Here is a 26,398-nt window from a genome sequence, read left to right as displayed (position 1 = left end):
TTTGTATATATCCATGTTGTCAATAATATGTTTATAACACATGTGTGTAAATAATTTGTGTGTGTGTGTATATATATATATATATTAGTGCTGTCAAATCGATTCATTAATACAATCGATTTGACTATATTAGCAGTAGTTACATTTTGCTCAACATGCTTTAATCACCTTTTTGAGCGATGAAATTACTCAAAATTCTATATTAATATAAAGATTAATATGACTTAAAATCACCCTTTTTGCCTCCATGCATTTCCTTTACACTGATAAGTGTAGAAATCATATAGTAACATCATAAAAATCACCCAGAATACCCTAGACATAACATGAGAACACACAAAAATCATGTTTTTTATAAAGTTTTTCACAGGTAAGCTCCACTCACATTTTCCTCAGACAATGTAAAAATCAAGTTAAAAATAAAATCCGATCAGATGCAGTATAAAGTGCATCCTTAATAAGGCAACTTAATGTTTTGTATTGTGAGAGAATGATTGGTCCGTCTTGCTTGAATACAGATGATGGTGTTTTATGAGCATGTTGTGTGTGTAGTTAGGCTTTTATTGGGGCTGGTTTGCTTTGTGCTGAGCTAAGAGTTTCTTTACGTTCTGAGCCAGTGTGCTGATCACACTTACAGCTAGAGGTGAACCTGTGGCTCTGCAGTGAGGTGACGCTGACCTTCTTGCTATCAAATGATCACAGAAGCCATCTTTGCTTAGTTCAGTAGATGACATATCTTTACATTGTCTTTATTCAGCACAGGAACATTTTTGAAGCTTGACTTGCAAGTCAGTTCATGTATTGCTTTTGCTTTCCATAGAAACATGGAAAGAAGCATTTACACATCAAGTGCCCTTGTAAAATCAGCAGTTCCTCTTCACATGCCCCACTCAAGCAAATTGTGTGTGGGTCTTGTTGATTTAGAATCGAGACTAGATGTAGTGCTCTTGTAAGCCCTTGATGGATTGTATCACCAAATTCACACACAGCTACCCAAGCAACCATAACCAGGTCATGTAAGAGTCAGCAACGTAGGCTTTTATGTGTGTAATAACCAGAGAAAGACTTGCAGTCAAGACTCGGATTCTCTCGCATATCTGTTATTTAGTTTACTCTGTTTTACCATACAATCTTTTTATTGTTTGGATTTTGTTGCCATGTGTACTTTGTAATTATCATGAATGTTAGTCAATAATATTGTGTATTTAGATTAAATAGTCACTCACCCATAAATAAAGCATTAAGTTAAGAGAGGCTGTGTTACATTGCCTCAAGTTGCTTATTGTTTTCATAAAATGGTGGCAGGAGCAATATGATAAATTGAATGTATTAATGATGATAATCATTATAATCAGTTCTTCCACCAAGTAATGTAGTCCATTAGCCTTACTGCTTGATGTTTATGAAGCAATGTAGCAAATGTTTGGCCATGCAAATATATCAGCTATTTTGCAGTTTAGAGGCAAAACTACATTTAAATGTAACGGCCTTTCTGAGGAAACAACGTTTTTTCACTTAAACTGTAAAATAAACTCCATTAGCCCAATATTTCTATGCAGCTGCTAAGGTGTTCTCAGTGGTTTTCAGATGGTTGCTACGCAGTTACTAGGGTGCACCGGGTGATTGCAAGAGCATTGATAGATGCTAGGGTGTTCAGCTAAGTGGTTTCTTACTTGCTCAAGTTACAAGGGCCCGCCTACAACTTTGTATGCTATTTTTGTCCTTACAAAAATTTTTCTTACTTAGTTTTTTTGTTTATTTTCACTCAGCTATCTCTTTTTCTACAGTCTTTCGTCAAATCTCCCTTCAAATCTACGGCTTAGTGCAAGTATATGATTTTTCTTTTTTCGCCCACTAGATGAAAAACGTAGAAAAAAAATATTACACATCTCCTCATGATTTAAGTTATCATTCATGTCCGCTTGTCTGTGCCAGTTGCTCATGAACAGTGATAATTATGGTATATTTTTTTTATTTCTTATTATTTTTTTTCTATTATATGACCATCTGTACCTTGTAACATGACACTAGATGACATCATGCAGTGATTGCTGATTCATAAAACTTGTTAATACCAGTTTCGTAAGTAACATTTTTACATTGTGATCAATGCTCACATACTCACTTTAATTCTGTCTAATTGTCCTGCATGCTTGTTTTTACCAGTGAAATGTGGGCAGAGGCTGTTAACCTGGTGACTGCAGACACTGGACTGAGTGGGTCCATTGTGTGGACCGAAGCGTGCAGGACGAATGATAAGGGCTGTTGTGCAGGTGTGGGCACTCACGTGACTCGCTTAATCACTGAAGTATCTCTTTCCTCTACTGTTGCTAGGGGACTCGTTTCTGGATTCGCTCTAATCAGCCATGTTTTGTTCACTATGAAGGGAACGTATAGTCGGTGTGATGGCGGCTTTGATTAAAGGTGATAGAACAGACTAACCTTTTCAACAACTATTATCTCTCTTATGAATACATGAATATGAGAGTGATTGCGGTGAATATTTATTTGCATTTGTTAAGGCTGTTTAATCAGGGAAGATTCTGATTCAAGATTTAATAGTTATAGCAAATACTGAGGATCTTGCACTGCTGATCTCCAAAAGCATCATGCGGCAAATGGATTTTAAATAGGGATGCACCAATATGTACATTTATATTTTGAAACAGATAACAGATATATTGGATAAAAATATAACTTTCACAGTGTTACAGGTGCATAAGGCCCTGGCACATTTGAACTAGATTTTGTACCTATACATTATACATACAAGGCAAAACCTGTCTACAAACCCATTCCTCATTAAAGTTCGAGTGCTTTCGTCTGTTCCTTCCTGTCTTTTGTTGTATATTACGTTTTTCCGTCTGTCTGGCATTTTCACACAGCGACACACAATAGCTGAGATGTCTTTGAGGGAGTCCACACACTGCTGGAGTTTTGTTTAGAATCCTCATTCTGTCTCATTATGGTCCTATTCATTTCTATTGTATCAGCACAAATGCAGCATTAAAATCCCAACTGGACTATATTTGTATATCGGTGCAGGTCATTAAGAGTTATTTTCTGTATGCAATTTTCCATATGTTCTTTGGGTATGTGGTGAGTGAAAAACAAAAATTCCATTACATAGGGGGTATTAGTTTAGCTGTTGTTGATCTTTTCAGGCTAGTGTTTAATGGGCATTTCTTTTGGCCCTCCAGCTGCTTTACATGGAGAGGTTTGTCTTCTTTAGTTAATGTCTTGTCTGGGCCATGGGAAGGAGAAGTGCTATAGTTTATGTGGGTGTATATAAGTTTGTGTGTTTCAGGACTGGTAGTGCTGGAAACCATTAAACACAATAGGATCAGTCAGGCATAAAGTTTTTTTGCATTTTAGGGGGCGGTTCCCCAATCTCATTATGAGTGTGCCCTTTAGCTGAGCCAGGGTGAGCCAACGGAATACACAACATTAACTATGAAAAAGACAAGCGAAGCAGCTCTAGAATCAGTTACTACTAGTGCAGGGAACCGAGATTTATAAAAAAAAATTCTCTTAAATATCAGAACCAAATGATGGTTCAGTTAACGCTTTTCTCAGGCACATTCATTTTAATGTGGATGGAACTACTCTGACAGTGTTTCCTGTTCTACTATTCAATGGTACCACAACTCCACTACTGTACCTACAGTGTATTACATTCAGCATTACCAGAATAGTCTGATTCCCGAATGAATAAGTCTTAACTGATGGCCAGTTCTTTTTTTGTTTATTTATTTTTGTGAATCAAACATGTACAACTTACAGCTTTCTGTTATATTGTATTTAAGACTTAGTTTGTTTGCATGCACAGTAGTTGAAAATGGCTATTTTTTTAATAAAATATTTTACCACATTTTTTCATTATTATTTTGTACTGTTTAATATGCAGTTAAGACCTAAGACCTGCTGCCCATAAAATACTGTGAAAGGTTATTAAAATGTCTGTTAAAATCAGAATGAAATGAAAATTCATTTCTAAATGCAAGTAATGTCTTATTGAGAACAATTCGTTGGTGCATTTAAAAAAATACCTCGTAATTTTTTTTTCAAAATGTCATGATCTTCCAGATAAACTGAAACCCACCCCTTTCTTTCCACTGCGAGCTCACATTCAGCTGTTCTGCCTTCATGTAGTTAACAACCGATGATCTGTTTAGGTCAGATGTGTTTCATAATAGAGAAAAAAGACCGGTCACTACTTCTGTTTCATTGCGACTTTAAACACACCATTTGCAAGAATTGGCTTAAATGTATTAATTATTAAAATAATCTCAATAGTTGGCAATGGAATTGCATTGTTTTATTTATTTATTTTCAAAAGTATTATAAGAATCATTCATGGAACTGTTACAGAACTAGTAATTGTCGAGATGATCATTAAATTTGCATTACAGCATTATAATGCTGAAGATGAAAAGTACAAAAATTGCTGCTATTTTAAAATACATTTCGCACAATATTTACTCGACAATTCGCCTGGCATTAAAAATGGTTTATTATCTATTGACAAGGCTTTCAGTAGAATTGAATTTGACATTAGTGGTATCTACCACATCTGTTTATTAGCTAAGTGGGCAATTAAATGTTTTACCTCTGCTGTAAAATCACTCTTACAAACTGTTACAGAATGCTTCAGATTTTTGTACTCAATTCTTATCCATAAAGTGCATAAAAACCGGGACAGACATTTGCTGTGCTTCTGAGTGGTCGTCATGCTCTATATAATGGTGGGTAAGTTGGATCAGTGTCAATGCATCATGGCCATCTGTGTGTCATCGTAGTGTGCTATGGTGAACAGAGGGCTGTAATTTACAGCATCACTGATTGGCACCAGGATTGGTAAATATGAGGTCAAAATCTCCTTTGCACAAGAAACCAAACTTGAACTGGTCTGAATACTACTTACTATGGTTGAATCCGAAATCGCATACTTCCCCACTATATATAGTACACTGTAAAAAAAAAAAAGACTGTAGGTTTAACTTAAAAAAAGTAAGTTACCTGGTTGCCTTAAAATTTTGAGTTCATTAAAATTAAAAATTTGAGTTAATACTATGAAGGAGATTGGTTTAGTAAATAGACACTCGAAATATGTTATCTGAACCACATTAATTATCTAAGTTGATTTGACAAAAGATAAAACGTTGTGATAACAAATCATAAAAAAAATGTTTTGCAGTGTGGGCAAAAAACAGTATGGGCCCTATTTTAACGATCTGAAACGCAAGTGTCAAAGCGCAAAGCGCAAGTAACTTTGTGGGCGGGTCTCGGCGCTGTTGCTATTTTCCCGGCGGGATAAATGACTCTTGCGCCAGGCGCAAATCTAAAATGGGTTGGTCTGAAGTAGCTTCATTATTCATAGGTGTGGTTTGGGCGTAACGTGAAATAAACCAATCAGAGCGTCATCTCACATTCCCTTTAAGAGCAGATGCGCTTTTTCCATAGCGGATTGCTATTGTAACGGCGGATTTGCCAGGCGCGCGCCAGCAGCGGTTCACAGCCAAGGAGAGCAACGCTCTCGTCACGGCCGTAAAAGAGAGAAGTTACATTGAAATGGAGAAACCCACCCAAATTAACTTCGGTTAATTTGGGTAAATGTGTAAGCTAGATGTATGCTTTTATAATAAATTGTTTATCTATCTATCTATCTATCTATCTATCTATCTATCTATCTATCTATCTATCTATCTATCTATCGTAATAATGTATGATTTGCAAAAATGAAAACTGCTGCTTCTGTGTAGATGAGAGAATCAAAGTGCGCGTTGTGCACACGCTACATTGATTATGGCCAAGCATGCGCCCTTAAAATAGCCTATGAATAACATGCGCAACGCGCCACTGACTTTAAACTATTTTTTCCTGGTTACTAGTGGCGCAATTGTTTTCTAAACCTGCAAAATAGCAAGAAGGAACGTTTGCGCCGGAACACGCCTCCTCTTTGCGCTGAACCGCCCCCGGGAGCGCAAGTGTATTTCTTAGTTAACCGACGTGCTTCTGTGGAGGGAAAAGTCCGCTTTGCGCGGGTGCAAAATAGGAATGATACATGCGTCGGTGTACAAAGTCACTTGCGCTGGGTGCAAGATAGGGCCCTCTGTGACAAAATAAGTATGTCCAAATTCACAGTACTCATAAAAGAGTATAGGTAAAAAGTACCCGGATGGCCTAATTCTTTCAACGAGACTCGGACGTGTGCATACGATGGACACTACTATCCCATGAGGCCACAGGAGAGGATTTATGAATGGAGGTGAAGCTACGCAACTGGCGCTGGAAGGTCACATGATAATGACACCATTGCGAATGTAGTGCGTCCGGATTACATTCATACTATATAGAACAGACTTTTTTAGCGTTTGTGAAGTAATTATTCAGAAAAAGTACCTACTCAAGAGAGTATGCGATTTCGGACGCAGCCTATGTCTTCTCTGCCCCAAAGATTCATGACAATGTCATAGACATAAAGTGATATCGAAAACCCGCAGCTGTGAGTCATGTGAACTGAATCTATATGTAGTTCTGACCAACCTCACGTGTGAAAATGCTGAGTGGCCATTCAAAAAAAGGATAGCCAGAGAGAGAAAGAAATTACACTTGCTTCAAAACTAATGAAATACTGCAGCAGTGAGCCCCTAAAATGGAGCTGGGTGGGTAACCACCACCTTAATCTCTGCTGAATGGGCTAGGATCCTTTTCAAACTTGTCCTGGGCCCCCCAGCTCAAAAGAAAAAAAGGACAGAGCAAAAGGAGGAGTGGCAGGCGCTGCAGCGGTGTAGAGAAACACAATAGTCAGTGATCCATAGTGTATGGCATGGATCCAAGTTGGTTATACCTCCACAGCAAAGCAAGGTGAGAGAGCCTTAAACCTATGCAATGCGACAGAAGACATGCACTATAGCTAGAGACACAAGGAGGGGAGGGGAGACTCACAATTGATAGCGGGACGAAGAGAGAGAGAGAGAATGACTCAAACAGCAACTGAATATCCTCTAGGGTGGGCAAATGTGTGTGAGAGAGAGTGATAGAGAAAGAGAGAGATAGAAGAGGAGGGGGAGTGTTGCATGCTGTGCCAGTCAGCGTAAAATGAGTAAAGAGAGAGTGTCGTATGGGTAGTGCCGTTTTTCCCTCCTTTCTCTTTCTCTTCCTCTTCACACTCACTCACTCCAATGGTGGACTAATACATCCTTATACACGTATTTCTCAGGGGATCGATCGCCCGTCACAATGGTGTTCATCGGGACTACTCTTAAATCTGTCATTAAGTACTTCAAAAAGAAGGGTAAGCTCCTCAAATCATGTTTTGGGTTTCTCTTATCACTCGTGCAGCTCAAGGTCAAGTAGACTGAAGTAGTTTTGGGTGTGGGGTTATTATTCATCACTGCTGCATGCATCTGATTCAGAGCGCTGTGCTACATTTGCTTTGAGTTTCTTTTTATAGTGGGGCATCAGTCTCTTTATAATGACCTTGTTCTGCAACTTTGAATGATTTTTATTGGTGATGTAAAGCTCTGATGCCCTGTTTTGTTTTTTTATATATTCTACCTTTAGTGTTCACCAAATTATGCAGAGTATTATAATTCAATTTAGAGAGATATATTTCAATTAAATTATATAGGATTATAATATCCATATTATGACTTCAGCTGAACAATGACACTATTTTCATTTAGAGTTGCTGTATAGCCAAAATGGATTTTCCTGTTATCACTGTAAAGCTGCTTTGAAACAATCTGTATTCTATTTAGCGTTATATAAATGAAGGTGACTTGCCTTGAATTATTATTATGAATTATATTACTGTAAAAACTGTACAGTTAAGTTTAGATTACACTAATACTGTACTTACTGTATTTACACATTTGAATTAGCCTTAGGGTATTTTCCAACAGAGCCATTGACTTTTTGGTGGACTAGTGAAATCTACCTCATGTATTTTGAGCTCATGACCTAGTACTCTCGCATGACCTCTTGGATTCGAGGAAACTGATTGTGAATAATCTATAATCACTGGCATACTTTTTTTTGTATGGAAAGAAATGCATTGATAAGTCTGACCTGGTTAATCTTACCCAGAGGAACTTGGGATAATTGATCGTTTAATCTGGGTTGTCAAGGTACCAGCCAGAGACAAGTATGTCTCCAGTGTCTTTAGACGCAGTGGTGCAGAAGTGTTTGATTGGCCCGGCCCCTCGTGCAGTTTTTCATGTGTTCTCTCTGAGGGAGCCTAAGAATGAGCACATGACTTCAGCTCCCAAATCTATCATGTGCCCAGTGGCTGTTTTTCTTTCTGCCTGAATTGCATCTCCTTCTGCTGACATCTGAGTTGATTAGAGTTAAAACTAATTTTACATTTATGGCTAATACTGATAAGCCAACAATTATTATTTTATTGTTATGCCCAATATTAAAATTCTGTACTATTTTGTGTAAAATATATAAATAAAGGTCAAATACACAAAATATAAAAGTATCATTATAATTGAAAGTATGAAGATGGATTTTTATATTGAGATTTATTCATAGAAATTTAGCAAAGATTAACTGTACGTGTGTGTTAAATGACAAAATATGAAAAAAAGAAAACACTTTTAAAAAAAAATAACATTAATATAGGCCGGGTACCTATATATGCACCCCTGATTAGTTCTAAAAGACAATGGTATTTTGGATTATGCTGTGGAAGAGACATGCATTCCTGGTCACATATGTTGTGTCCCCAACAGGCATCTTAACTATCTTTACCAGCATTTCCATGGTCAACTACTGTAGCTTCACCACAAAGACCTTGCTGGTCATGGTAAACCAGCACTAGCCAGCATAAACCAATCTGGACCATCATGGAAGTTCATTCTGGTCAAAGCTGGTCATTAAACGCATAGTCTGCTTTAATCTATTGTCTGCCATCAGTTATTTAGGAGAAAAAAACTGTAAATCTTTTCACATCTAAAGATTTCATATAATCCTAAATAGGTATTTTACACAAACAACTGACCTTTTTCCTTTAAACATTTCAAATTTGAATGTGTCCTTGTTTCTTTTCCTTCTAGCGGTTTCCAGTCTCGATGAGGAGAGCAAGTGGTCAGTGCACTACACAGCCCCCTGGCACCAACAGGAGAATGTCTTCCTGCCAGGGTCCAGACCAGCCTGTGTCGAAGACCTTCACCGCCAGGCCAAAGTCAACCTGAAAACAGTCCTCAGAGGTCAGAGACAAAAACCACAGTACTTTTCTTTTCTTTTTTTCAAATGTAAAACACACTTATAATATTCTGCTGAACACTAACATGATTAGTTATTTAAATAGAAATCCCATAGAAGATTCATAATTGCTCCATATAATCAGCAAATGCAAAATGCCCTTCTGTTACAGAACATTGCTTATAGTGAAGATAACACACTGTGCAGAAAGTTCTTACCTAACTATTACTATTTTTAAAGAAGTTGCCATAGTCTTTTCTTCCCTATTGTGACATATATCCAAGTGAAACAGCTTCTGGAATGAGAAAAATGTAGGGAAGGATTTGATTTCTTCCTTCGGGATTTGATTGGATCATAGGATGGATTGTGAATTATGTTTCATGCTGTTTCTGAAACTTCCTGGTTTTATATCTTTGTCTTGTTTTTGGTTTATGTTACTTTGGATCAATAAACTCCCCACAGGGATTTTCCTGTAGAGCCTAATGGCATAATGTCATCATCATTTGACCTTCTGCTGCACTTCGGTATATTATCCTTTAGTGACATCAACATCACTTCCTTTTGTATCTGGAAATCAGATACATTTTTACTTTCATGACTCTTCTTAATTTCCTTCATTTGACCTTGTTGTTGCCTAAATAACTAGTCCTCTGAGGTGTTCTGGAATGCTAATGTTAAGGTGTGTGTTTGTGAGCTGTCTTGGCCCCAGCGGGGGCAGCAGGTGGCACACCAAATGTCTGTTTTCCCTCTTTTCCCAGGGAGTTTTGGCAAGGGTCATGGCTGTTGTCCTTGCATTTGTTATAATTGTGAATTATATTTATATATGTATCTAATTTACATTCATTGACCACCCACATCACAGCTTTTTAATGATTTTCCTCTCACTCTCTGAATCCCAGTGTGACAATAAAGAGTCAACTCAGCTGTACAATAATCTCTTTGGAAACTGATTGGTAACCCTGCGAAAATCAGTTACTTTCATCCATTGATACTTTCACCATCATGTCACCTAACCTATATAACCTTTTTCCTTCCAATGAAGATCAGCACAAAATGAGATGTTTGGCTAATTGTCTACGGTGCTTGTTTCCATAAAACAGAAGAAAGTTAGTCATACGAGTTAAATCGGAACAACAGAATTTTCCTTTTTTGCTGATCTAATTTAACGCCTTCTTAGATGATAGACGAAGCTGCTCATAGAAACGTACTAAGAGGTACAGTATTTGCTATGGGCAATGAACTGCGTTTTTGTGCATGTTGCCTGCAGTAAGATGAGAAATGAGAGGTAAAATGAAGGAATTTAGGTGAGAGCACAAGTCAAGTCCTCTTAGTTAAAGGATTAAGACGACATCCCTCACACGTGCTGTCTCTCGCTCTTTGAGCTACTAACATGTTAACCTGCACTAGCCTCTGCTGACTAATCACAGCTCAGAATGCACTGATAATTATTGTTGTTGACTCCAAGGGAGTTTAACTGATTGAAGTAATATTATAAGCCTCCTAAAACAAACCAACACACTTGTATACTATAATAATGTGCTTCTGACAGTGTGCAGCATGAGAAACACAAAGCTTATTCCTGGGTTTGGTGATGATTCACTGTGCTTTAAAGATTCATGTAATTTAAATGAGTAATCTAAATGCCTCGGTCCGGTATACAGTATGTGTAAGACATATATTAATATACTTTTAGAATGTAGGCCAAGCTGTTCCTAATTGCATTATATGTTGTTTGTAAGCTTGCTGACATTACAGCTTTGTGTTCCTGAACAGTATAATCACCTGGTCAGTGCCACATGCCGCCACATATATGTTTTTATGTTTAACATAGACATTTTACATTGAATTCATATTTATATACAGCATGTAGTAACTAAAATTAGTTTGCCATGAAAAAAAATCAGTTTTTCCTCTCTGGGCCTCCTTCAGTGAAATGCTTTCCTGTGCTTACATATTATAGATTATAAGACACTGAGATATTGTGTATTTTGGGCATACTGCAAACTACACTGGATGACGTGTCATGTCTTTCATGAGCTAATGCAGGAAGGATTAGGTGATTACACTGAGCTCTGCAAAAAGACAAGAGAGAGAGAGAGAGAGAGAGAGAATGGTTCATAGTGTTTCTCAGCAGGCACTCATTATGAAGGTGCCAGAGGAGGATCAGCTGAAATAAATGGATATGTCAGTGGCATTAGGTGGAGGTGAAGACCCCCTGCACTCAGGCCATTCATAACCCGCCAGTCAGATCTGACATATTCAGGTTAAACTCTCAGTCCTCATGCAGTAAAAACTGACACCACTCTTTTATTTGGTTGGAGGTCTATCTATCTATCTATCTATCTATCTATCTATCTATCTATCTATCTATCTATCTATCTATCTATCTATCTATCTATCTGTCTATCTGTCTATCTATGAGCATAAGCCCACTTATCAGTCTGTAATTGCCCTCTCTCTGCACCGAGGGCAAAAGAACACTGTGGCTCTGCAGTGGTTTAGTAATATGCTGAGTGTGATAGAAGACTCATCAGCCTTTGTGAAAAAATGTCTTCATTGCAGTGTCCTTATCGGGATGCATTCTATGCTGGCTAAAAGTACTTTAAAGTCCAACTGAAATCAAAATGGACCCTATTTATTTTGTTAGCGCATATTACTAGTCTTGTGGTGAACAATTAATCTGTGCAAGTTAAAACACAGAAAAAAATGTTTTGGCTTCGTAATCTTTAATCAAAATCTGAAAATGCCCCTCCCCTCTGCATTGGAGGACCTTCCCTGATGACGTAGGTTTGACGGCTTGGTTTGGGAAACGCTTAACCACTCCCCTCAAATCGTTAGTCTGTAATGAGCGAGAGATGGAGAGGAGGAGCGCTAGAGTAAAACCCTGCCCTCTGTTCAATATTCCTTTTCACTGGGAAATACGTCACAGCACTGGAGAAAAGTCGTTTGCAACTTCCGGTTCACGCGGACTTTAATCATTCTTATTTTCTCTCAAAAAAGAGAAATAATAAATTTTTTATTTATTTAAATTCTGTTGATGTGTAGCCAGCTGTTTCTTCCTTCCAACTGGAGAACATAAGTACTGCAGTTATTTTTTCTGAAGAAATACTTTTTACATTTCCTTTTTGTTGCTTCATTTAGTTCCTGTCCCTACTGGGTGATTTTGTTTTAAGGAAATAAAGTTAAAATTTTATAACCACTTTGATTAATAAAATATTTATTTAAGCAACTTGTGCACAACTATGTGGAACTGATGTGTAAATGCTCGCTATAGGCCTGTGATCTGCGTTAAATGAGCTTTGCATACTCATTACCACAACAAATTGTTCATGATTGGATACGCTTGCCTCTCCAGAGTGCGACAAGCTCAGGAAAGATGGCTTCCGCAGCTCCCAGTGCTACTCCCAAAGCCCTGCCTTCTCTGCAACCAGCCTTTGTGAAAGTGTGCACCTGGATGAGGAGAAGACAGAGAAGAAAAAGAAGGTAAGCCTGACCTTAACACAGATTTGGAAAACTGTCCTTACCTTTGCATTCACATGTATGCTGTTACTTGAGAAAAACAACTATTTTTGCAATATGTTATATACAGTATGTAATGCAGTTTATAATCGATTTCACCAGATTATCACCAAAATCCTGTTGGCTTTCAATTATCAAGCTGATATTCAGGCTTCGTTTTTCAAATCTGAGTTGACAGGAATAAAAACAAGAGCTCTTTTTATTTCAAATAATTTTTGTTGTTGTTGTTGTTTATTGTTATATTGTATAATGAGAGCTAAATATGCTCACATGTCCATGATGAAACAGACAAAGCCCTGGTTTTCCCCTAAATACCTAACATGATTTGGGTGTCTTGTTTTGCACTGCCCCCTAGTGGCTGTGAGCATTCTAGCAGTGTAGTCCAGTATCCACTACAATCAATGATCAAACTAGAAAGTATTTGTTCCACATTCTGTAATACTAAAGAAAAGTATTGTCTCACTTCACTTTTGTTCCTTTATTTTCAAATTTTCTTTCCTCTCATCAAGCGGTTTAAAGTCCTAGACTGCCTATCACAGTCTTGCCTCTCTCTCTGCTGTCATTTGAGATCTTGGAAAAGAAAGGTACCTCTCTCACTGCAGTTGCTAGTCAGTGGTAGCACTGTGCTGTGTGAAGGTTGGCTTCAGATCCTAACAAGTCCTCATAGCGTCTCCATACACAACCTACTAGTGCTAGTCACCCGCCGTGAGCGTTTTTTCCCCTCAGCAACTTAGAGACAATGAGTATGGTAATTACACAAATTAGACATAATTAATACATAATTAGATTGTGTATTTCCCTCGAGCAATCTCGCAAATTTATAAGAACTGTTTTGGCAAAGCAGAACAAAAGAATGTCTAATATGTGTTTTTGGCTCCAAAAAAAAAAAAAAGAAGTATCTAGACACATTATGGTTGAATACACTGACTGTAACACTGATCTCAAATTAGCATGAATAATTTAGAGAGGAGCTCTCCTCCATTCAGGGCTCCTTTGGGCTTATTGCTCAGAGAAATATTTCAGTCACCCAATGTTCCTGGAGGGAAATGCACTCCAAGAGTCTTTTTTACTCTGCTCTTTTTGGAAAGCACTAAATTGAATTAACAGTAGAAATGACTAAGTATCAGACAATACCTGTCACTGGGCATTGGCTAGGCTATCATTCACAGAATCCTAATCTCACTAAATCAGTCTGTTTGTGTTGTGTTCAGGCTTCAGATTCACCTAATGAAGAGGAAAAACTGGTGTACTCAATGCCTCCTCAGACCCCTTTGCTGGATTACGGCTCTGACATGGACATCCAGAGAAGCTGGACCAACTGTCTACCTTTGCCTACTCCTGAGGAGAAAATGAGACTAGAGTCTCAGTCGGTGGCCACTGATGTCATTCCCATCAACATTACAGGTATTGTTAAATTTTGAAATAGCACTTGGAAGTTTTTTTAGCAGTGACTTGAACAGCTCTGTTGATAATCACATATATATTTTTTAGGAAATACTTATTTTTTAAGAGAAGAATTTATGACAGATTTAAGATTAGGAGAGTGGGTTCCTCTAATTATTTCAGTTCTTCTCAGCTGCAATTAGGGATACACCAATATTAATACTCTGGCCAATATCACTTAGCCAACAATTATTTTCACGCCATTAAGTGGCCATATTTATACTATATATTTTGTCTAATAGAATTTAAAATAAAACATTTTAAACAAAAATTCATAATAAATGCAACAAGTTAATTTAGGCATCACAACAATATCATTTACAGTAAGTAAAATAGATATTGATTTGTGATCAGTGTTATTAAATTATTTGTGTTTTTAAAGATTAACTTTAAGTGAGCATTAGATGACTGCAAAGGTAATCTTAACCCTCTATGGTACGCATTATGTTATAACCATGAAATATTTTAGAAATTAATAGATTTATATACTTGGAACTCATGAATACCAAAAATAAGTAGGTCCCTATCATTTAATCCCTATCATTCCCAATCATTTGGCTAACTCATCCTCACTCACATCACATGGAAGAGCTAACTCTGCACTCTTCCTATTGCCTTTTCCATAAAATATTGCTGTATTCATTTTCTGAAAATAAGAAATCAGTTTGTTATTTATACATAAATAAAACTATACTACAATAAACACTTAAAATAAATAACTGCAATCATATTGTTGATGCTACTATCTATAAAAAATCCCAATAGGGAAATACACTACTGCAATTCCACTGTGGTACAGCGTTGCCATATGGAAACATACCTATTTTTCCATAGTGGATCAGCGTTGCCATATGGAAACATGAATATTTTCTCAATTTTACAGTAAAACTATGTTAGACAAGGTTGATTTTTGAATAATATAATCAAATTTACTTATCAAAGATGCTGCAAAAAATCCCCCTTGAGAAGAGATGTTTAGAAATGAAGTTAATAGAGCAATTTCTGGAGTACTTCAACAGGTGTCTTCCGTGTGAGGGTGACAGTGGGAAAGAGTGTTTTGGAGGGACATTCAAATGTCATGTGACTTAAAATCAGCACTTCATTGGCTACCTAAAGGCCTGCCCTTTTAATTAAATTGTATTTTTTTCTGAATAATAAGGATATGAGTAGAAATTAATTGTTGCCATATGGCAACGCCTAACATAAATTAGAAAAAATAGGAAAATGAGCATGCACAATTAAATAGGTACATAATATTTATCAATATACCCAAAATGGACAAATACTGAAAAAAAACAAAAAAAACACAAATAATAATAATATTTGTAGCTATATCGTGCATTTTTTTGGCAATATATCGTGCATCTCTAACTACAATATAGTGCTGTGAACTCTGCATGAGGCATTAATGAACACTGGTTTTCTATGTTCTTACATCTTTAGGTGAGAACTTTGACCGCCAGGCCAGTTTCCGTCGCTCCTTAGCAAACACTGATACCATAATACGAAGACCCAAGAGGGTGCAAAGAAGGAAGACAATAACAGGAGTTCCTGACATTATCCAGACTGAATTAGGTATGATTCCTATTTATGGTAGCATTCATATATGTCACACACTTCTCAGCCAAATTAAAGGTGCATTCAGTCATTTTTCCCACATTAAAAGTTTTACACATGAAGGAATGAATAGTACTTTTTAAATAATGGTTAAAACAATTTCCTAAAATTAGTCCAGTCATATCAGTAGCCCAATAAGAGTTGTTTTATTTTACATTTGAGTGGTAAACCTTATTTTACATTGAGTGGTTAACCTCATAGGGGCCGACATGACCTGATAAATTACCGTAAAATTACCAGAATGACTCCTTTGGTAAATACACAACTGTCCTGTGCACACAAGCAATGGTGTTTTTACCGATAAGATCACATTCATATTTCAGTACCTAAATACTATTAAACACTGTGATGTGATTGTGAATCACTGTAAATTACCTATAAACGCTACGCTGTTTTCTTCATCCACCTGGATGAAAAGCACTTTAGATTCAATATCTTTCCAATTTGACAACATTCATTTTTTGTGACAGGCACAGGGATGATCAAACAGAATGTACAGCAGTTACTAGGCTATAGTACAAAAAAAGTAACTGCTGAGCCACAGCTCTGATGAATGGAAAAAAAGGTAGGGTTTCGAGCGTGAGACGTGGCGCAATTAACGGTCAGACGTCCGTCTAGCGCATATTTACATAGAAAAACAGTTAAAGACAATGGAATACTGTAAACAGCTCCTACAGAGCTTTATGATTGGCCCAAATAAAACTTCTTATGACAACACATCCTGCCCTTGTCCAATCATACTGGTAATTTACTGGTAATGTAAAACGAAACATCTCACACAGGAAAATTGCCTGCACTGATTTACTGGTATTTCTGAAAAGTTGATTTACCTGTGATTTACCAGTAAAGACTGTATGTGTGAAAGGCTACTGTTTGAAATTTCTGGTGGTGGAAATGCATTAATCTGACTAAGGCTGACTGTTAGTAAAGAACTTGACATTGGTTATTGAAAAAAGTTTGCTTTTTCAGTGCGATGCTGTATTTTTGTCACTAGGTGTCAGTACAGTCCAAGATGACTGCCATGTTAACACAACACTAAAATAAAATTCCTGAATACATTAGGTTAAAGTAAATGTTGGAGCTTAAAATTCTATAGATTTATATGAATTATTATTATTTAAATACTAAAATATATATTGTACATTTCTTTACTGTATTTTCAAACTTAAAATCAAACAAACATTCACCATGCATCTATAATTCCCATTACTATTTTCTTACAGCAAATAAAGAGCAAGCTGACTCCAGAATTCATTCCATGTGTATGGCAGATCAGTACTCCACCCTCAGTCGAGTGGGAAGTGTAAACTCCACCCTGAGACGCTCAGACACCCGAGACTCAAGTTGCCAAACAGAAGAGTTGAAGGTTGTTCCTCCCTCAGTACGCAGAATCAGAGCACAGAGAGGCCATGGAATTGCCGCCCAAATGGCCAGCGTCTCCTCCTCAAGCAGCATTTCCACCATAAGTGACTGTAATGGTATTGGCTACACTCAACTTAATGACAGTGATCAGAGCTTTCGCAGTTTGCCACGACAAGGTTCTCGTGTCTCGCATCAACACTGTGAACCAAAGTACAACAGCTCCCCCTACAGAATGAATTCTAGCTCTATAAGCTCTTTGTCCTACCAGTTTGAAATGCAGCATGGCTCTTCATCATCACTGCAAATGCTGTCTGACTCCAGAAGCAATACTTTAAACAGCCCCAAGCTTTCTGAAAATCCAAATTACCAAGGCTCTGATCAAAATAGTAGCCCAAGCTTGTTCAGTCTCAGTGGTGCTCTACAGAACTCCATTTTTTATGGACACAAAAGGGAAGAGGATAACCAGATACAATCACCTCATTCTTTAGCCCAATTGCTTAGTTCTCCTGATGCCTCGTTGTCAGCTGTCTCCTCCTGTTATGAATCCACAGCCTCACTCTGTACAGGGATCCATACTGAGACTGAGTCCCAGTGCAGCACACTCGATGGTAGACACTGCAGCAGTCCTAACTGTGTCCGCAGGGATTCCAACTTCTCAGAGAGCAGCAATCAAAGCTGCAGCACACTAACCACTGACCAGTGGACATATGAAGTTTCTCCAAAGGACAACGTCACCTCAAGTTGCTCCTCACCTGTTAGCCATATATACAACAGTGAGGAACATTCTCCCAGCAAGACGGACACAAGCTCATTGTTCTCTGTTGACAATGAAGGTTACTACACCTCCATGCGCCTGGACTCTGGTTTGAAGTCACATAGTCATGGCTGCATCAATAAAGCGGGGGATGCAAGACACAGTTTGTACGAGTGCAAGGACCACCACAGCGAAGGTGACCATGCAAGTCTGCATAGCAACCGCTCACTGACACGTAGCATTTCCCTGCGGAAAGCCAAGAAGCCTCCACTCCCTCCTGCAAGGACTGACTCCTTAAGGCGCAAGCCCCAGAGGAAGCCTCACCACAGTGGTTCGGTGCTTAGTGAGCAGTTTATCTCCAGTCTCCAGCAGTCCTTAGAGCTTAATCTAAAAACTCATAGTTCATCTTGCTCCGAACAGACACCCTGTGGTAGATTTGAAGACCCTTGGGTGCTCCGACCCAGAAGCCAGAGCACCATAAGTGCAGCAAGCAGTGGGATGTCCGCACCAGCTGCTGTATGTCCGGTCACACCCACACACAGCGACAGCAGCAGTCAGCGCTCGGACTATGCAGAGTCATGGGACTTCTACATGGATTACACTGGTCCACGGCCCGACCAGGGTCTCTCGCCCCAAATCACAAAATCTGCAAGTGCTGAAGAGAATCAAGAGGTCATTGGCAATGTATCCAACAACACTGGATTCCCATCGTCCCACTTCAACAGTAGTGGAATTCAGTCAAAATTGGCTTCCTCACCTGACAAGATTCATCGCCTGACGTCACCATCAAGTGGTTATTCAAGTCAGTCCAACACTCCGACTGCAGGCACTCCCGTTACTTCTCTAATAAGAGCAAAGTCTCCGGCAGGGAGGCCAAAACCAAAAGTGCCTGAAAGAAAGTCCTCCCTGCGGTCTTCTGTGTCATCCTCCTCTACATCCCTGTCCTCCAACACATCAGATTCTATCAGGAACATCCCGCCACCTCCACCTGACATGACTTCTGAATCATATGGGTCATCCAGCCCTGCTTCTTGCTCTCCAACAGCACCTATGATAGACCCAACCCCACCTCTTCCTCCTCTACCTGACGTGTCCTCTGCCTTGGAAGAGAGACATAATTCACTTTCAGATTCATCCACAACACCTGACGAATGTGTCTTTCTTGATTTCCCCCCTCCCCCGCCAAAGGTTTTTGAATCTCTGTCAAGCAATGAAGGTACAAATAGTCCTTCACCACCTCCACTTTCTCCCAAACTTTCATTGTGCACTTTATCTTCTCTTCCTCCTCCTCCACCTCCTCCACCATTACTTGAGATGCATCTTAAAACTTCAGCCATTTTGAAGACAGAGTTGAAGGCTGTAGAAATTGAAAAAAGACTGAACAATCACACTGTAGGGCGAGAGAAGAGACAGAAACCAATAATCACTGCCCAAGCTCTTCAGATGGTGCAGCTACGACATATAAAGCCCAAGCAAATAGAAAATATCTTTACAGCAGTCCGTTTTGATAATTTTGATGACCAAGCACATAACCATTCTGAAACAAACTCAGGAAAGTCCCCAGAAAGTGAAACTACAGAGCAAACAGTGACTGCCAGCTGTGATGGTCATTCAGAAAATGCCATTGAAATATCTGAACATGAATATTCATTGAACAAATTTATACAAGATTTCCCTGAGGCATTAACTGGCTTTATACCCCCTGGCCCAGATGAACATATCAGCAATACTGGGCAGAATGTTCCAGAGTACCTTTCTAAGACATGTGCAGTTTTATCTACCAACAAACTTCTGCAGTGCACAAGCTCCTCAGCTTCTCCTCAAAGTTCTCAGCTGCAACAGAAGCCCCCAATATCACCTAAGAAGCCCAATCTTTCCCTTATTATACCACCCATTATGCACCTACCTGTCTCTAATGTATTCAAGCTTCAACAGGTTCATGAAGCACAAGAGACACTTGAGTCATGGCAAGTGAATGATACATCTCCAACAAAGACAGTAAATTTGCAGGCAGTTCCTTTAGACCTTGAGGTAGAGGAAGAGAGTGACTCGGACTCTTCAACCCCTGTGATCAAAAGCAGACTGTCTCTCAGTAGTGAGCTGTCATCAACCAGTCTCCAAGACCTACAACTCTCTGATCTCATTCTTCATGAGCATGACCTCAGCCTGAGTGATAAAGACTTTGGGCTCTGTAATGATAAAAGCACATCTGATGATGGTTCAAGCAGCAGCTCAGGATCCATAAGCTTTAAAGAGGACGAACATGAGGAAAATGGTAAGGGCTTCTTTTATTACTAGCCTAAAACTAAGAATTTAAGTTTCTGTGAATTGAGGATCACTTTAGTGTGCCAAACAAATGATTGTGCCAAAAGATCATGCATTAGAATTTACTATTAAACTTTACATCCATCAGCAGAGCCATGTGTAACTGCAATTTGTGTTGCATTAATTACTAGACAATATTATTTTTATTAGGTTATGGATCTAAAATAAAAAGTAAATTGGTTTTATATATCAACACATTCAATGGTTCTAACCCTCCAATGCATCCCCATTGTGAGTGAAGGCACTGTTCCTTTTTCACGTGCTACAGGAATGACTACAACTCTATGATTGTTTATGCGTTATCTGTTATAATACTAGTTACCCTTGAATCAGCTAAGAAAGTTCAATGAGAGCCCTTGAGTGTGTGATGGTTAGCGGGTTTAGACTGGAATATTCTCAAGCCTCTTTAGTGCTCACCAAAGTGCAGTTATTGCACAACAGCAGGACTACCAAAAGAGTGTGAATAATTTAAAGAGCAGAAAATGTCTGATGCATGATGGGTTTTATGCCTTTCTGATTTTTCACTCAGTGTAGGCTCAGTCTTCATTGTTTCTTCCCACTTTGAGAGGTAAGCTGAGTGTTTGTTTGTGTGTGGGCTGTAGGTGCTGCGTTTGACTCGAGCTCTGAAAGCACATCTGGCATTAACACTATAAGAGAGGCTGTGGAGGAGATGGTGACGCCTGTTCGTCCTCGTACAACAGAGGACCTCTTTGCTGCCATCCATAGGTAATGTGATGTTTTTTTTATTTAGCCAGTAAAGCCTACATAATGCATACAAGTAAAAAAAATGTTTTATTTGTATAAGTACATTAAACACGAGCATACAAACTGTTGAAGGCTGTGCTCAAAAAGGTCATCAGTCAGACTGTTCATTTCTCTTGCACTTTTCAACATAAATCAGGGTTTTATTCATTTGCATAGAAAGTATTATTGTATTACATTTGTATTGACCTGTAAAAACATGTGACAGTTTATTCATAAGGTCGGAATATTCAACCTCATTGTGTTATCCAGGATAATTATAGGAATTTGTGACCAAATCATCAGAAAGTACTTTGTTTTGTAAATAGATTGATAAATAAAGTTGAGCAAATTTCAGAATTTCAGAACTGGCTCCTTTTTGAAATGTGAATTGAATTGTATATTGTATATATATATATATATATATATATATATATATATATATATATATATATATATATATATATATATATATAATAGAATATAAATAGAATTACATAATTGTTTTCATATTATACAAATTAACCCATCCAACTGATTTTTTTTAAAGCCGTAGAGCATCACAAAAAAAAAAAATACTTCATATAGTGTGTATGTGACAAAATGTTTTTTATTCATACTGAAAAATGAAATGTATTATTAAAAACTATACTTATAGTCAACTCAATGTAAAGTTACATGAATTTTTCAATTTCATTAGATTACATGCTTTAAATTCAAATTTAATTTGAGGCTTTTTAGTTTGCTACAGTACATTAATTCAAATTCAAGAATTGATTTGGAATTTAATTCAGTTGTGTCCGGAGCTTAACCCTGATAACGGGTAAATGAGCCTGTAAAGCTATTCATTCTCTCATCAGAAGTATTAACAGAATTACATAAATGATTAATATAATAATATATAAATTATATAATATAATTTTAAATGTATGCAAACACATTTTTAATTAAAACTTTATCTTGGTATTTTTAATGGTCTATACAACATGTACTATACTGACTTTTATGACAAGCTGTGATCTTTTAATCATTCAATTTTAATGTTGTTGGAGTTGTGTCATGTGCTCATGCATTTTTGTTGAATCATTTGTCTAAATGTGTCGTCTGGAGCAGTCTACGTAGACAGAACATGAACATCCAATAACAGGTGTGGAGTAAACTGGCAAGTAACGTCATTGGCTGGTGTTGTGTACCTGTAGTTTGGCTAGGGTCAGATTACACCCATAATCCAGTAGCTCCTTTAAAATAATTAATTATCCTCTTTTTTGCCCTCTCTAATCCCCAAGCTCTGTTTCATGGTGTTTGTATTGTGGTGTCACACCTTTTGTTAGTTTAAAAGTTAAATGGACTGTGTTTATGAAACAACCTGAAACACACTGTGAAAACACAGAGCTATGAAGATTATTCTGGTATGACTATATAGGACAGAACTAAAAAGCACATGATGCAGTGTTATTCTAAGAGGATTTGTCATCATTAATTTGTGTGAATCAAAGTTTAATGCCTAGAAAGATCAGACATTCAAGTGCTCCTATTAAACAGCCTTAAGGAAACGTGATGGGCTAACCTTTAAGAAAACATGAAGGTAGATGTGGAATTATTTAAATGCAAATGTAAAAATTATTTTCTAGGGGTATAGCAGAATATGAAAAAATATTTATCATAACTTCCACAAGATATTAAAAGTAATAAGAGGGTAGCATCTTTTTTATCTTTATAGTTGAAATGTGGAATTTCTAATCTTTATAGTTGAAATGTGTAATTTTTCTGTCAACTGAATTTCAAAAATGACTCCCACTATCTGTCATTCGTTTGACAACCAATGGTCCTGCTCCCAAACTCACGCCATTTAATGAGCAAACCCATTCAAACCTGTTCAAACCCACATTTGTCCACCTACGTATGTGCTTACTTAGTTTTCGAAGGATATTAAACTGATGTAGGAGAAAGTATTATAACATCAAAAAATGTACACACTTCACCTTACCAATACCTCACGGCGTCCTTGGCATTTAATGTTATCTGATGACCTTCAGGCCTGAAAATACAATGCTACACATTTGTATACATATTTAGATATTCATTAATATGTTGAATCACTTCTGAATTATTTAACCTAACATTTTTATCTCAGTAGACAGAGGAACCTGTCTACAGCCCTACAACAAATGACAGTCTCATGTTCACTGATTTATAGATACAAAATGCTGCACATGGAAATTACCCACTCGTGGTTTCAACAACATCAACAAGAAGACATGCAGTAACCATGCCAAAGACTTACCTGAGAACCTGTCCTAATGTCTTTTTAATCCCCAGGTCAAAGAGGAAGGTCCTGGGCCGTGGCGACTCTGAAGAGGAACGCTGCCGTAGCCTCCTCCCTTCACCACCTGTCACTCCAACCGGCTCCTGCCCCAGCCTACCTTCTTTGTCACGTCAGACCAGCTCCATTCAGCGCAGCCTGCGGCGCTCAACCACAAGCAATGACAGTTTTAAAGCTCTGCTACTTAAGAAGGGCAGCCGCTCAGAGTCCAGCTTCCGCATGTCAGCCACTGAAATTCTCAAATGTACAGACCCCCGTTTCCAGAGGGCTAATTCGGAGTGTGCACAAGCTGACGAACTGTGCATCTCTCCGACAAGCAGCAGGAGAGCACCTGAAGAGTGGGCACGTATGGAGGGAGCCTTGCCCCGCCCTACCGCCGGACTAACAACCCTAAAATATGGGCGTTCAAGCACACCACCTTCCGCGGCCAGCAGTCGGTACAACAGCCGCTGCCGCATTCTCAGTGGGCCAATGACTGCCATCTGTGAAAAAGAGGGAGAGGTGGCTGAGTCTACAGACTGCTGCATTAGCACTGAGAGTCATTTCACCCTGCCTATATCCTCCAGCAGCACAGTTTGTGCTCAAGGCAGCACTTAGGGCTCTCAACTCAACGCTAACGGCCTGTAAGAGATAGTAATCCATTCAATATGAAGACCGTAGAGGTCTAAACTCTGGCTGGAAGGCCATGCTTGTGCTGGCCGATAGCATTCCCCAAGGAATTAGTGAGAAGAGAGAATGGGGGAAGTTTCTGTAATTCTGTAACTGTAGTTTTGCTCTTTTCCTGAGAGTTTTGTCTTTCTTAAGAAATTAGCGTTCTTTGAAAAATGTTATATTAACAGAGGTATACTGGTTTGATCAAAGGTTCTGAGCTCTCAGTATGAAGGTTAGGAGAACAAGGAAATGTACATTTCCTTCTTGGTGGTAAGTTGAGGAAAGAATGAATGGAAGCAGAATGTCATTGAAGGATTTTGTGTTGAATGGTCCATGCTGATGCGTTTCTGTATCTGTGACAATGGAAAGTACTCAACCAAAGTGAGCACTGAAACACTGAATGCACAGAAACCGCATCCAAATCACTTATGTGGTGTTGGTGGTGTCAACTGTATTGGCATTATCAAGCATGATACGTTTTGAAGGGTGGCACATGACTGTATGGTTATGGTGAAGTTGCTAAAGAATGAGTGTGGACAAAATGGAGAATTTTAATAAGTGTTTAGAGAGACTGGTTTAAAATATGTATATTTTACGCACCTTTCCATTCTTCATTTCTTTTTGATTGTGTCGAACAATCTTCAGTTAGAGCAATGAGAGAAATGGAAGTTTATCTGAACATAAAGTTAATCAGTTTATGCAAGTCAATTTTTAACTAACTAAATAGAATTTTATCTGTTTACGGTTAGACAATAATAATAGTTCTCTATACTTCAGTGTAAATAACCCATTCACAAAAGCCAGTTACCAACCATTCTGTTTCATATATAGAAACTGAAAGCTTCTATTTAGGTCATGTTTCTATTTACTGTAAGTTCTTCAAACGCTGAGAAATTCCTTGCCTTTGTCTCACATTTGCCCAATATGACAATTTGTACATTTTCATGTTTCTTATTTCCAAAGGGAGGTACTGTTTAGTCTATTTACTGTACTACGTGCACCTGAATGTTCTTCTTCCCATAGTACTGAACACCAGCAGAATGGTAGTAGAGAAATGGTAAATCCCCTGGGTAAATGCCATGTGAGATGCAAGGGTTTCTGTGAAAGAAATAAAACATGGCATTAATCTCAAAACACCACTTGTTTTCTGTGAAATACAGTATATGCAGTATTTATTTCTGACCTACTGTATCAGAGCTTTATATTCACAGCAGTGACTCTGCAGTAGTAGGATGAAACACAATCCATTGACGTCATAAAGGTAATCACATCTGATTGCTATCATCCTTGCTGAGATTTACAGAGTGTTGTCTGGCCAAATATAGGACTTTCTGCATTATGCTCCAGCACAGAAATGTCCACATTGCTGTAATGATGTCAGTAATTTGTTGTGATTTTGTTTTTAATCATAAACCTACTGTATAACCATATAAAACCTGTGAAATGCCAATGAATGGTAGGACCATCAAGCAGTTTTTTTTAGTATGGAATTATGGATTACCCATTAAATAATTTAATTTATTTATTTGGTTAATTGAATTTAAGCACGTCTCCAAATGTCAGGACATGTGGGCTGTGGGCCAGTGATGCAAATAGGCTGCAGACGTACGTGATCCCTTACGCATTTAAATCCTTTAGTTTAGATGCAACACCCTTAGTCTTGAGACAGAGCAGTCACTGATGTTGATGGACGTGGAGCAACCGAGTCAGGAGTGTTTTATACATTTTAGCAAGAAGACATCTCTTTTTTAGTAGCAAGGGAAATTTAGCATTTCTAAAACACAATTCTATTAGCTACAAATTGGCCTATTGTCACACTTGAGTTCATAATTCAACAAGGTTCCTATACGAAAAGGTAAGTTCCTGTAACTTTAGTTTGACAAACTGACAGTATTTAATTGTCTTATGTGACGATCCAAATAAGGAAGTAATTTAACTGGGTAAATTGTTTATAATAATTTAATATTGGGTAAATGGCTAAATTCAATGGCTATCTATACTAGCTATAATGGACGTGTGTCCGTAAATATACAGTATATTCATTTTCAGTATCATCTCAGGAACTGAAGAGAGGAAAGAGATTAACGAATGGCATACATGCATCTCTTGCACTTTAACATGATTAGCTTCTGGAACACTGAATTGAAACTCTGTTACTGTATTATTACTGTTTTATTTGAAATGCAAAATATGAAATCTGTTCTTGCTTAGCCTATTAAGCACAAATGAGCATTAAAATTGTGCAATGATAAAATTTTACTTTTTTTTATAAAGTTAATTATTTAAGGTCAGACTACTAAAAAGACCAAAGCTATAGCATAGCCTACTAAATATTTTTGTAATAGGCCTATTGTTTGTTTACATATACTGTTATGAAACATTTTAAATATGTACATTTAATACTTATTTGATAGCCTATATATTTGTTCAAGAAAGTTCAAATTCCCCAT

General features: G+C 37.9%; 1 protein-coding gene across 4 annotated transcripts in view; it reads left to right on the top strand.

Annotated features, from left to right (window-relative positions):
- nhsl1a (NHS-like 1a) overlaps positions 1–26,213 on the top strand; it is a 51,214-nt gene extending 25,001 nt beyond the window's left edge. For 2 of the 4 annotated variants that reach the window (XM_082142712.1, XM_082142713.1), the window contains exons 2-8: positions 9,066–9,218; positions 12,569–12,696; positions 13,944–14,136; positions 15,619–15,750; positions 17,016–20,183; positions 20,836–20,959; positions 23,294–26,213. In XM_082142712.1, coding sequence (XP_081998838.1) covers positions 9,066–9,218; positions 12,569–12,696; positions 13,944–14,136; positions 15,619–15,750; positions 17,016–20,183; positions 20,836–20,959; positions 23,294–23,894 — 4,499 coding nt within the window. In that variant the 3' untranslated portion in view covers positions 23,895–26,213. Of the gene's footprint in view, positions 1–6,135; positions 7,298–9,065; positions 9,219–12,568; positions 12,697–13,943; positions 14,137–15,618; positions 15,751–17,015; positions 20,184–20,835; positions 20,960–23,293 lie in introns of those variants that run through there. The other 2 variants (XM_082142714.1, XM_082142715.1) reach the window with 2 other exon arrangements.
- The last annotated feature ends 185 nt before the right edge of the window (positions 26,214–26,398 follow it).

Source organism: Leuciscus leuciscus (assembly GCF_965113295.1).
Source record: "Leuciscus leuciscus genome assembly, chromosome: 17".
Lineage (NCBI taxonomy): Eukaryota > Metazoa > Chordata > Actinopteri > Cypriniformes > Leuciscidae > Leuciscus > Leuciscus leuciscus.
This window is presented reverse-complemented; position numbering and strand designations above follow the sequence as displayed.